A 13,231-nucleotide genomic window follows, 5' to 3' on the forward strand; every position below is an offset into this window, starting at 1 on the left:
AATTAAGCTGGAGTTACAAATTGATAATAAAATACTAAATATTATTGACTAAAATATTATAATTTCTCATATATTTTATCCAATATCTTCCTACACAATATTTTATTTTATTTTTTATACTTCTATGTTTAACTTTTCACCTGTCCGTACAGGGGGGCTGTGTCTCGCTCGCAAGTCGCAACAACTATTGATCTCAAAAAAACAAAAAACAAAAAGGCGCAACAACTAAACGAAACAAAAACAAATGAGCGCCATCGCTTCTTATCAGAACTGCTCGGGCCAAAGCATGTTTCGTCACTGTAAAACGACTGCAAGGTTAATAAGAAACGCTAAAGAGATAGCGCCAGCGACCCACCTTCCCACAACACCACTCTCAGCTGTCTCTTCTAACGTGCGCACCAACGTTGTCATGAACAACGACGTCGTAGATCCCCATCAGCTTGAAGCCATATTTCAGAAGAAGCGTTCCCTTAGGTCCAAGATTCGCAAAGAGCTTAAAAACATGGATCCTATTCAAAGATCTCAAGAAGGTAGCAATTTCACTATTATTTCTTCTTTAATTGCACCTCAGATGTTTGTTTATTTGCCTGATTGAAAATTCCATATGGATGAAAATGCCCATGTCCATGGATGGTTCTGTATGATTGGCTAAGTGGATAAGACTAGAAATAATGTAAAACTATACGAATTGGAAATTTATTTTGATTTTTTTTTTTGACGTTTCGTTACAGATACTGCAGTTCAGGATATTGTTTTAGAATCTTCATGGTTCAAAGCTAGCAGGAACATATGTGCTTATATAAGCTGTGCATCTTTACGAGAGGTGGACACGTCAAGAATTGTCTCGGAAATTTTGTCCAACCAAACCGATGGTTTGTCAGAAATGTTGGCTTGATATATTTTCATTGCGAGAATTTTCACATTTTCTCTTTCATTGATCTAGCTTAGGATAAATCACATTATTTTCTTTCTAGAATATTCTCGTGTTACTTCATCTTGGCCACGAATGTTGAAACTTGAAGGATAGCAATCCCTTTCTTATCTGTGAACATAGATGATCAATGAAAGGGAAAAGATAATATGAGCGAAACTGCAAGATTAGTTGCATATTTCGATGCAAGTGCTGTCATGGGTGATATTGTGCTTTCTCTTTCTTGCAAATCCAAAATCCTCAGCCCAACTGTATAAGACTTATGGACAAGTGATAGTAGACTAGTCTGTCGTAGAAATTGACAACATGGTTATTTATGATTGTCTTAACATTTCAATGTAGAAAACGTTTTCATCCTTGAGCAATTGCCTCTTGTGCACTTTACTATACTTCTGGAGATTCTTACAGCTCATTTTCAATTCAAGAAGGTAATGGACAAATGAGGAAAAAGCTTTATGTTCCACGGGTGGAGGACAAGAATAGCAATATGAGAATGCTCAAGATATCCGCTGTGAAAGACCTTGTAGCAAACTCAATGAACATTTTGGAACCTTCTCTATTAGATTCTGATGGAAATCAATGTGAAGACGGTATGGGTTTTTAAAATTCTTGTTGAGTTTTAATTATATTTGATGTGGTTTTACGTGTTAATCCTGTGTTGTCTGATAGCTCTTCAGAGCTATATGGCCATGGCAGTTTGTTGTAAAACCAAAATAAGGTACAGGAAAAGCATTTGTGGTATGTCATTTAGTGATTCTGTTATGATAATGCTACTCTAGTGTATTGTCTAAAACTATCTGTTTGGATTCAGCTGGTGAACATTTTGGTTCTTGCTTTTATGGTTTATAAATTATGAATGTTCTTTACAGAAAAGCATATTTAAATAAACCCTGAAGTAGGAATCTCAGGCCTGCTCTTCCTGTATTGTACCTTTTCCATGATAATTTTGAAGATTGATTTATTTTTGGCAAGATTAATTAGGCATTGATTTATTTTTGGCAAGATTAATTAGGCATTGATTTATTTTTGGCAAGATTAATTAGGCAGTAATTTATCTGAGGGGCCTATTGGGTGCAGTTATGCAGGCAAGCGAGCCAGTTGATTTGTTGATCTTACCTGGTAATTATCCTGATCATTACTCTTAATTAGTCACGAATTGCAGAATGTGTTTTTTGGAGACCTACAACGGCATAGGCTTACATTAAGTCTCTTCTTTTCTTGTTCACCCAGGGCTTGCATTTGACAGATCTGGAGGACGTTTGGGTCGTGGTGGGGGGTGAGTCAATGATTTTTTTGTTGTTGCATTTTTTTCCCCGTTTTCAATTATTACTCTGAGATATTAGCTCATTTTCAAATTGCTATTTTGATACATGGCGTAATATGAAAGTTACTATGATGTGTTCCTTAAGAAGTACCAAAAGCTTGCACAGGAGCAGAAATGGAAGCAGCCTCTCCTTGGTAAATTCTCATTGTTGTATAAAATTGCACCTGCAGAGGTTTTTTCTTCAAAATTTCAGTTTTATGTCTTTATTTTAATGCTTGCTTGTCGGTTATATGGTTGCAGTTGCACTGTTGTACTCTCTGCAGGTTGTGGACGAAGAGTCCATACCTGTCACTCCCTATGATGTTCCAGTGGATGCACTTGTGTCCCCTAGGGGTTTTATTCCTATAAGCCCAGTTGCTATAGAGAGGTGTGATTGAACCGAGGTGTCTCCTTTCTGCTAGATATGATTTTTTCTTCAATGGAGCATTGGTTGTGATTTATGAATACACACTTTTTCTTTAAAATTATTGGGCTTGGTCGTGAATTTTATTGAATAGTGCTGGAATTCGGAAGTATTTGCATCTTTGCTTCACATGTAATTTAGGAAATCTGGTCAGTTGGTGCATGGTGAAGGGATGCAACTGCCTTCCAGTGTAATTTCTGATCAACAACAACATTGTGACATTGAAGCTGCATGAAGAATTGTCGGCAATGAATTACTCCTTTCCTGACTATGTAAACTGTGAAAGTGGGGGTCCTAACAAAATTATTGCTGAGTACACACACACACACACACACACACACACACACATTCATACTTGGTGACAAAAGTTGTGGATTTCTCTGTATCAATGAATATTCAAGTATAGATTTGCTTCCCCACCAATTTTATACTGCTGGATTTCATGTTTATTTGTACTTGGGCTCAATCATAATCAATCAGGATAGCTTGCAAGAAGAGAAAAGCATAGAAGTTGCTGAACAAGAAGGCTCGATTTGTTATAATTTTTTCAATATAGCTTCTTGAATTAGGGCTTCTACATAATAGTTATACCCCCAAAAAAAAAAAAAAATTGTTTGAATATAAAATAGAGCTTTAATTAAAAGTTGTAACTGGAAAATTTTTGGAATTTTCATTATGATAAGAATGAACTAAAATTATGAAATAAATAAATTTTATTTTTTAGAAAATAAAGACTATTTACATAAAGTTTTATGCCAGTTTAATATAAAATTATAGATAAGGGATATGTTAAGTTACATTATATGTAATTTATGTTAATGTAAGAGTTGCACTCAATAATTTATGTGTTGTTTGATTAGACACGTGTCCTAAATTATTGAATATAACTCATGAGTTGAATGTATGTTACATATATAATGTTACCTAAGCCACAGCCTATTGGACGATAAATACTCCAAGTGAGGCGAGGCTTCAAACGAAATGGTTCTCTTCTTAAATTTATTTATATGAAAACTCAAAACGACGCTCCTTACGTATTTCTCAACGTTAAAGCGGACGACTAGTCGTCAATGAATACTTATTACGCACGAGAACTATTGATGGATACACTACAATTCCAATGAGTGTGTGGTTGGTTTGTGTATATACTATATACGCACGCATACTGTACTACAGCATAAAAAGCTCGCCGCGTAGTGGAGAAACGCCTGATAAAAACAAGTAGAATTATTCTTCCAGCTGCTTCTCTTGTCATCTCATCTGCCAAAAAAGAAACCCAAATGGCAAATGATGCAACAACTCCGGCGTCTTTCAGGCTTCGTTGGGACGTTTTCTTAAGTTTCAGAGGCGAAGATACGCGGGATACGATCACCCGGAACCTCTACAATTCCCTTCACGACCATGGCGTCAGAGTCTTTAAGGACGACTACGGTTTGGCCCGAGGGGACGAGATAGCACCGAGTCTCATTGACGCCATTTATGACTCTGCTGCTTCCATCATCATTTTGTCGCCAAACTATGGCTCTTCAAGATGGTGCCTCGAAGAACTAGCCAAGATTTGCGAGCTGAACAGGCTGATCCTCCCTGTGTTCTATAAAGTTGATCCTTCAGATGTTAGGCGGCAGCAAGGGCCTTTTAAACAAGATTTTGAGCGCCATCAGGACAGGTTTGGAGAAGATACGGTGTCCAAATGGAGAAAAGCTATGATGAAAGTTGGTGGTATTTCTGGTTGGGTTTTCAATAACAGGTATTATATATATACATATTGATGTTTGTTTAGATCTATTTGTCACTTCACTTTGTTTGTATCATTAGACAATTATTTGGTGGGGAAAGGCCCCATTGTGATAATTGCATGCTGTTGCATACAATTTAAGGGAATATTTTATTGTTTAGTAATAATTGCACACTTGTTGAATACAATTTAAGGGAATATTTTAATCATATGAGAAATTTCATGCAATTCTTCAAACCATCTTTGTCCATATAAACCCTTTTTTTTTTTCTTTTGTAGATACTAAAATAAGGGAAAGGTTGTCTCTGTTTTATATTTATTTTAATAGGTTTGTTATTGATGGTTCATTGTTGTTGCTGTGACAAACCTACTTTTGTCTGCTCCTCCTGAACTTTTCTCTTCGTAGTAGGGTTAACTGATAGCATCCAAATCTTCTCTTGGGTGATGCCTATAGGCTTCATGTTAAAAATGTATGTGATCGTATCTTTTTGGCAGTGAGGAAGAGCAACTTGTTCAGCTTCTAGTCAAAAGGGTTTTGGCTGAACTGAGTAATACTCCAATGAAAGTCGCTGCTTATAACGTGGGACTTGATTTTCGGATTAAAGAAGTTATTAGGCTGTTAGATGTAAAATCCAGTAATGTTCTAGTTTTGGGGCTCTTTGGGTTAGGTGGGATTGGTAAGACAACACTTGCCAAGGCTGTTTACAACAAACTTGTTGATCAATTTGAGCACCGTAGTTTCATTTCAAATGTTAGAGAAACTTCAGGTCAAAATGATGGTTTAGTATCTCTTCAAAACAAGCTTATTTTTGACCTTTCCTCTGGTAATAAGGTGCCTACAGAAAATGTGCCTACAGAAAATGTGCCTACAGAAAATGTGGTTACAGCTAATATAGCTGAAATAAAAAATGTGGTTCGCGAGAGAAAAGTGTTTGTGGTATTAGATGATGTTGATGATCCGAGCCAACTTAATGCACTATGTGGTGATAAAGAATGGTTCTCTGAAGGAAGCCGAATTATTATTACCACAAGAGATAGAGGTGCTTTGCCCGAACATTATGTGAATCAGTTATATGAGGTCCAGAAATTGGATTCCTCACGGGCACTGCAGCTTTTCAGTTACCATGCTCTTGGAAGGGAGAATCCTACAGACAAGTTTTTCAAAATTTCTGAGCAAATTGTATCACTTACTGGAGGATTGCCTTTGGCTCTGGAAGTATTCGGTGCATTTTTGTTTGATAAGAGGAGGATCACAGAATGGGAAGATGCTCTGGAAAAGTTGAGAAAGATTCGTCCTAATAATCTTCAAGAAGTGTTGAAGATAAGCTTTGATGGGCTAGATCAACAAGATAAGTGTATATTCCTTGATATTGCATGTCTGTTTGTTAAAATGGGTATGAATAAAGAGGATGCAATTGACATATTGAAAGGCTGTGGTTTTAGGGCTGAGATAGCAATCGTAGTCCTCATGAAAAAATCTCTCATAAAGATTACTGAGGATGATACTTTATGGATGCATGATCAGCTTAGAGACATGGGAAGACAAATTGTTCAGCAAGAGAGCCTTCTTGATCCTGGAAATCGTAGTAGACTGTGGGATCGTGATGAAATCATGACTATGTTAAAGCTCCGGAAGGTATCGAATGAAAAAACAAGCAGCTTTTATGTTCCTGTTTTACACTTCAAGATTTGAAAACTTGGTGTCAAGTTTCTTGTGGCTGCCTAGCTAAAACAGGCGCCCTAGTTAAATAGCCATATTAAACCTGTCTCTTGTGCTAGTATAGCAAGTTACATTCCATAGGTATATGCATAGCGTGAATTTGCACTTGCTCAAGAGAGGTGTGTGTTCAAGGTTCGATAGAACTCTTATCTCCCTAAATTTTCTTTATAAAACACAAGAATAAATCACTCCAAAAATAATAGTAAATAAAGATTGAACAAACGGACATTCTATTTAACTAGTAAAGTATCACTTCCTGAATACAAATAATAGGTATAAAACACTTCAAGTTGTATATCTGTATGCATAGACTCAAAAATGGAATTAATTGTTCTCTCTTCTGCTTGGTTCCACTCTAGCTTTGAAAGTAATATCAATTTAATTTGACCATAGGGAACAAGAAGCATACAAGGGATCGTCTTAGACTTCAAAAAAGAAATGGTGAAGGAATCAAGTGCTGAAACAAGTTCTAGGGATAATCTTCAAAGGTCAGATCTCACCTCTGCCATTACATACTTGAAAGGAAGATATAAGAAATGTCTTCAACATAGGACAAGAAGTGAGAGAGAGATGATACTCCATACTAAACCCTTTGAATCAATGGTTAGTCTAAGACTGCTTCAAATCAACTACACAAAATTGGAAGGGAGTTTTAAATTTCTTCCTCATGAACTGAAGTGGCTCCAGTGGAAAGATTGTAAAATGAAAACACTTCCTTCTGATTTTCGTCCTTTTCAACTTGCTGTTCTTGATCTCTCAGAGAGTGGAATTGAATACTTGTGGGGTTCACATACTAACAAGGTATGCTCTTCACTCATTGTCCTTATAATCTTGGCCATGACTGCTAGAATGAGATTTTGGTGAGCAAGGAAATTTATTTTGTGTCTAAGCAGGCCTCTCCATATTTTTCCTGCTTTCATTTAGTCAAATTTAACAAAGCCACTATAATGATTGGTTTCTTCTGCTTGTATTTAATTCATTATGAGTTTCTCTTTTATCGTAGAAGATTTTTTGTTGCTGTTTGCAAGGTTGCAAAGAACTTGATGGTCCTGAATCTGCGTGGTTGCTGGAACCTAGCTTCTATTCCTGATCTGTCCGAGCATCAGAAGCTGGAAAAGCTTGTACTTGAGCGTTGCTGTAGATTGACTAAGATTCATGAATCGGTTGGTAATCTCAGTTCTCTACTTCACTTGAACCTGAGGGATTGCAGAAACCTCATTGAACTTCCAAGTGATGTCTCAGGACTGAAACATCTTGAGAACCTTATCCTCTCTGATTGTTCCAAATTGAAGGAATTACCGGAGGACATACGTAGCATGAGATCTTTGAAAGAACTTCTTGTTGATGGAACTGCTATTGAAAAGCTGCCTCAATCCATATTCCACCTTGTAAAACTTGAGAAGCTAAATCTAAGTAAATGTAAATCTCTGAAACAACTACCCAACTGTATAGGAACGCAGCTGGTTGCTCTGAAAGAACTCTCTTTTAATTATTCTGCCGTAGAAGAACTACCAGATTCTGTGGGACATATGGGAAACCTTGAGAAACTAAGTTTAATAGGATGTGGATCAATAACCACGATTCCTGATTCTATAGGCCATCTGAAGTCCTTGATAGAATTCTTAATTGATGGAACTGCAGTTAAAAACCTGCCTACTTCTATTGGTTCATTGTCCTACTTGAAGGCCTTTTCTGTTGGAAGATGCCAGTTCCTGAGCGAATTGCCTGACTCAATTGAAGGATTAGCTTCTCTTGTTGAGCTTCAATTAGATGGGACATCTATTAGGCACCTGCCAGATCAGATTGGGGGATTGAAAATGCTTGACAAGCTTGTGATGAGGAATTGTCTCTCTCTTAAAACTTTACCAGATTCAATTGGAAGCATATTGACCCTAACTACTCTTAACATAGTTAATGCCAGTATTACCAGAATGCCAGAATCCATTGGAATATTGGAAAATCTTGTCATTTTAAGGTTGAACGAATGCAAACAGCTCGAGAAACTTCCAGCTTCAATGGGGAAATTGAAATCCTTGGTCCATTTGCTGATGGAGGAAACCGCTGTGACTGAGTTACCGGAAAGCTTCGGCATGCTTTCAAGCTTAATGGTATTGAAAATGAAGAAACCATCAGTGAAGGCCAGAAATTCAAGTGCACGGGAGAAACAAAAGCTCACAGTACTTCCCACATCTTTCTGTAATCTCTCTTCGCTAGAAGAACTGGATGCTCAAGGTTGGCGAATAGGTGGCAAAATTCCTGATGATTTTGAGAAATTGTCATCTTTAGAAATCTTGAATCTAGGCAACAATAATTTTTGCAACCTTCCATCTAGCCTGAGGGGTCTCTCCCACCTTAAAAACCTTCTCTTGCCCTACTGCCAAGAACTCAAGTCTCTCCCTCCTCTTCCCTCAAGTCTGGAAGAAGTCAATGTTGCAAACTGTTTTGCACTCGAAAGTATATGTGACCTTTCAAACTTGAAGAGCTTAAAAAGACTGAATCTTACAAACTGTGAGAAACTGGTAGATATTTCAGGCCTGGAGAGCTTGAAGTCTTTGAAATGGTTGTACATGAGTGGCTGCAATGCTTGCTCTGCAGCGGTAAAGAGAAGACTTTCCAAGGTTCTATCTCTATCTCCCTTTCTCTTGCTGATCAGCGATAGGTGCTGGTGTAGGAAATCAATAATTCTAGGATCCCAACATTTGTACTTTTGCACATAACTTGTCACATCAATTTAGAATTTAAATGTCGAGATTACTTGCATGGATCCCCCTAAGTTACATGCATGTAACTTACAACCCTCTCACATGAATAGTGAGTAGCATTAGCCTACTTGTATTATTGTTATTGATACGTTCACTGCCAACTTTATAAACTAGTCTATATCATGACATGTCAATCTCTTCACATACAAAGTGGCATGTCATCATTATATCACTCCACGTCATTTTCTAAACTACTTTAATTTAGTAATTACATTCACCTATTCACTACTTTCATGCTGCATTATTTCATATACGAGTTGTAGTATTATTTGTATCTAATAATGTCTATTCCAGTTACTAAGTTTGTAGCTCATTAGTAACCTTTGTCTCTTAATATATGTTAAGAGTATGAGTTATTGGGTTTAAACACCTATATGATTTTCCTAAAATTTTAATCAGAATAGATATCTTTTTATATTAATAGAATTAATTATGCATCTTCTCGTATTTTAGGGAGGTAAATTTACAAGCAAATGCACCATAAAACTTCAGGCTGTACCATAAAAATATATCTATCTAAACTCTCAATAGAATTCAAGAATTCAAGCGGCAGCCTAACAATAATATCTGTGCCTTTTTCGTCGAAGTTAGAAAAGAAAGTTTTCTCTCCATTTGACAATTATTAGTGCAGGTTCATTTCAAAAATTTACGCAGTCTAAGTATGCCGGGAACAGAAATTCCAGATTGGTTTTCGCCAGACATGGTTAGATTTACAGAACGTAGGAACCACAAAATAGAAGGTGTGATCATCGGCGTGGTTGTCTCCCTTAACCATCAGATACCGGATGAAATGAGATATGAACTCCCTTCAATAGTGGACATTCAAGCAAAAATCCTCACGCCGAATACGACATTGCTCAACACCGCATTGGACTTACAGGGGGTACCTGAGACAGACGAATGTCAAGTTTACTTGTGTCGATTTCCAGGGTTTCGTCCTTTGGTTTCTATGTTGAAAGATGGTTATACGATACAAGTGACAACCCGAAACCCACCATTTCTTAAGGGAATTGTGATGAAGAAATGTGGGATTTATCTGGTTTATGAAAATGAGGATGATTACGATGGAGATGAGGAATCATTAGATGTAAGCCAACAATCTGTGTCAGAGAAACTGGCAAGATTTTTCAGCTCTTTTCAGGAAGATGAAAAAAAAAGTGTTAGCGAGCAAAGGAATAAAAGTTCATGAAAATTTTGAAGGTAATTTATTTTTCTCTCTTTTGTTCTGGGCTGTACCACGCATAATACTGAGCAGTTGGTGATTGATCCCTCTATAATTTCCCATTGTTACCGAAAACCGAAAAAGAGCTTTGTTGGTTCTTTTACTTAATACATAAGAAGAATTGTGCACAATGCAGTGGCTAGAGACATCCTCGATACTGCCGGCTGCATTCTTCCAAAAGCATTGGCAAATAGTTGGCGAAGGTTTGACAAAAACATGTCTGCACATACTAAATGAGCAAGGTACCCTAGACTCTCTAAATCATACTTTTATTGCTCTTATCCCCAAGGTTGAGAAGCCTAGGAAAGTAATGGAATTTAGACCAATTAGTCTTTGTAATGTGGTGTATAGAATTGTAGCTAAGGCAATAGCTAATAGGCTAAAGCCGATTCTTAACCATATTATCTCACCAAATCAGAGCGCATTCATCCCCAATAGGCTCATTACGGACAATGTTATTATTGGTTATGAATGCCTCCATAAGATTAGACTTAGTAAAGGTCGTAGGAATGGCTTGGTGGCTTTAAAGCTCGACATAAGCAAAGCTTATGATAGAGTTGAATGGAATTTTCTGGAACAAACCATGTCAAATTTGGGTTTCTCAGCCAAATGGATAAGCTTGATCATGAGCTGCATTACCACGACTTGTTTCTCAGTTCTTATTAATGGGAATCCAGTGGGCTTGATAAAGCCGGAGAGGGGGCTTAGACAAGGATGCCCCCTTTCCCCATATCTCTTTATTTTGTGTGCAGAAGCTTTCTCAAACTTGCTGAACCAAGCTGAAAGGGAGCAGAAAATCAGAGGCCTGAAATTTGCTCAAGACATCACAATAACTCATTTGCTCTTTGCTGATGATAGCTTAGTCTTCAGCAAAGCATCTGTAGCAGATTGCAAGTACTTAAAAGGGATTTTTGACTGCTATGCAAAGGCTTCGGGGCAGATTTTTAACTTCGAAAAATCCTCTATGTTCTTCAGTGGCAAGGCTTCAAGCGAGCAAATTTCAGCAATAAAAAGTATTTTTCAGCTGAAGGTGGTGCCCAAATATGAGAAGTATTTAGGCTTACCTCCCATGTTAGGCAGGAATAAGATGAGTTTTTTCAAGGAGGTTAAGCTCAAAGTGACCAGCAAGATCTCGAGTTGGCATCACAAGCTTTTTTCAGCTGGAGGAAAAGAAATACTTATCAAAACAGTAGCTCAGGCAGTACCAGCTTACGCCATGAGTGTTTTCAAGCTTCCCAAAGGCTTATGTGAAGACATCCAAAAAGAAATTGCAAGATTCTGGTGGGGTACCAAGAAGGACAAGCATGGAATTCATTGGGCACGGTGGGACAGCATGAGCAAAGCAAAACGCAGAGGAGGGTTGGGGTTCAGGGACCTCCCTAGTTTCAACCAAGCTTTGGTGGCCAAGCAAGGATGGAGATTAGTTCGGTATCCCAACTCTTTAATGGCAAGGGTAATGAAAGCTAGATACTACAAGAACTCTACATTCTGGAATGCAAAAGTAGGATCTAATCCCTCTTTCATTTGGAGAAGCATATTGTGGGGAAGTCAAGTTATTAAAAAAGGGGTGAGATGGAGAATAGGAGATGGGAAGAATGTTCTGGTATACAAAGACAAATGGATCCCAAGACCAGCCACATTCCAGCCAATCTCCCCAAAAACTCTTCCCCATGAGACTGTAGTGGCTGATTTAATCGATTCGGAAAACAAGTGGCGAGTAGACAGGCTGGAGCAACACTTTATGAAAGAAGATATTGAAGCTATCCTCAAAATTCTGCTGCCCAGTGGGAAAGAAGAAGATGAGGTGTTATGGCATTTTGACAAAAAAGGGGAGTACTCGGTTAAAAGTGGGTACCAGCTTGCTCTTAATCAAAACTTTCCCAATGAGCCTGAAAGCTCAAACAGCAGCTCTAGGCTCTGGAAAATCCCCTGGATGCTTGATTTACCTGAGAAAGTTAAAATCTTTATGTGGAGAGCTCTGAAAAATATCCTGCCGACGGCTGAAAATCTCTGGAAGAGAAGAAGCTTGCAAGAACCGATCTGTCAAAGGTGCAAACTGCAAGTAGAAACAGTAAGCCATGTTCTGATAGAGTGCAAAGCAGCAAGGAAGATTTGGGATTTAGCTCCGTTAATAGTTCAACCTTCAAAGGATCACAACCAAGATTTTTTCAATGCTATCCAAGAGATGTGGTCCAGATCTTCAACAGCAGAAGCAGAACTGATGATAGTATACTGCTGGGTGATATGGTCAGCAAGAAATAAATTCATTTTCGAGGGAAAGAAATCTGACTCAAGATTTTTAGCAGCAAAAGCTGATTCAGTTTTAAAGGCCTACCAAAGAGTGAGCAAGCCAGGAAATGTTCATGGGGCTAAGGATAGAGGAATTGATCAGCAGAAATGGAAGCCCCCCTCCCAAAATGTTCTGAAGCTTAATGTAGATGCAGCCGTGAGTACCAAAGACCAGAAGGTAGGGCTGGGAGCAATTGTCAGAGATGCAGAGGGAAAGATTCTAGCTGTAGGAATCAAGCAAGCTCAGTACAGGGAGAGAGTCAGCTTAGCAGAGGCAGAAGCTATCCATTGGGGGCTGCAGGTGGCTAATCAAATTTCTTCATCTAGCTTGATAGTAGAATCTGACTGTAAAGAAGTGGTAGAGCTTCTAAACAACACTAAGGGCAGTAGAACAGAAATTCACTGGATTTTGTCTGATGTTCGTAGGGAAAGTAAGGAATTCAAGCAAGTCCAATTTTCCTTTTTCCCAAGAACCTGTAATACTTATGCCCATGCCTTAGCAAAGTTTGCCCTAAGGAATTCTTCCACTGATGTCTGGGTTGGCACATTTCCAGCTGAAGTGCAGAATGTATTGAATTGTGTTGTTTCCTAATGAATGAAAGGTTTACTTTCTTTTCAAAAAAAAAAAAAAAGAGACATCCTCGATACTGCAGCCAATTAAGAGATAGTCTTATGGTCTTCAATACTCATAATATCATGATTGGAATTTTGAGAAATTATTGTTTTCTTCCTTCAGTTAGTAGCTGAATATTACATTAACAAACAAGAATAAGGGTGTAAAAGAAGGATTAGGATCCTCCCATAATTTTTTAAATTTAATGGAAAAAAAACTAAATTATAAATAA

General features: G+C 37.8%; 2 protein-coding genes across 3 annotated transcripts; both read left to right on the top strand.

Annotated features, from left to right (window-relative positions):
• The first annotated feature begins 222 nt into the window (after positions 1 to 222).
• On the top strand, positions 223 to 3,138 carry LOC18043684 (5-formyltetrahydrofolate cyclo-ligase, mitochondrial). Of its 2 annotated transcripts, none has more exons than XM_024186686.1 (7): positions 223 to 530; positions 732 to 872; positions 1,357 to 1,521; positions 2,009 to 2,050; positions 2,162 to 2,207; positions 2,319 to 2,389; positions 2,496 to 3,138. In XM_024186686.1, the coding sequence occupies exons 1-7, from the start codon at positions 245 to 247 to the stop codon at positions 2,630 to 2,632; spliced, it is 888 nt and encodes a 295-aa protein (XP_024042454.1). In that variant the 5' UTR covers positions 223 to 244; the 3' UTR covers positions 2,633 to 3,138. The 2 variants fall into 2 exon arrangements, with proteins under 2 accessions (XP_024042454.1, XP_006438530.1); XM_006438467.2 differs by having other exon boundaries at positions 1,360 to 1,521.
• Positions 3,139 to 3,824: 686 nt separating this feature from the next.
• Positions 3,825 to 10,189, top strand: LOC18043685 (disease resistance protein TAO1). Its single transcript, XM_024186376.1, has 5 exons — positions 3,825 to 4,405; positions 4,889 to 6,029; positions 6,507 to 6,914; positions 7,142 to 8,731; positions 9,507 to 10,189. Exons 1-5 carry the CDS (start codon positions 3,939 to 3,941, stop codon positions 10,062 to 10,064), a joined length of 4,164 nt encoding a protein of 1,387 aa, XP_024042144.1. The 5' UTR covers positions 3,825 to 3,938; the 3' UTR covers positions 10,065 to 10,189.
• Positions 10,190 to 13,231: the final 3,042 nt, after the last annotated feature.

This window comes from Citrus clementina, unplaced genomic scaffold, assembly GCF_000493195.1.
Source record: "Citrus clementina cultivar Clemenules unplaced genomic scaffold, Citrus_clementina_v1.0 scaffold_4, whole genome shotgun sequence".
In the NCBI taxonomy this organism is placed as follows: Eukaryota; Viridiplantae; Streptophyta; class Magnoliopsida; order Sapindales; family Rutaceae; genus Citrus; species Citrus x clementina.

Coding starts and splice junctions, on each gene's coding strand:
- LOC18043684 (XM_024186686.1), top strand. CDS start 245: ATGAGCGCCATCGCTTCTTATCAGAACTGCTCGGGCCAAAGCATGTTT. Junction 531..731: donor TATTCAAAGATCTCAAGAAG/GTAGCAATTTCA, acceptor GTTTCGTTACAG/ATACTGCAGTTCAGGATATT. Junction 2,390..2,495: donor ATGGAAGCAGCCTCTCCTTG/GTAAATTCTCAT, acceptor ATATGGTTGCAG/TTGCACTGTTGTACTCTCTG.
- LOC18043685 (XM_024186376.1), top strand. CDS start 3,939: ATGGCAAATGATGCAACAACTCCGGCGTCTTTCAGGCTTCGTTGGGAC. Junction 6,030..6,506: donor CTATGTTAAAGCTCCGGAAG/GTATCGAATGAA, acceptor ATTTGACCATAG/GGAACAAGAAGCATACAAGG. Junction 6,915..7,141: donor GGGGTTCACATACTAACAAG/GTATGCTCTTCA, acceptor GCTGTTTGCAAG/GTTGCAAAGAACTTGATGGT.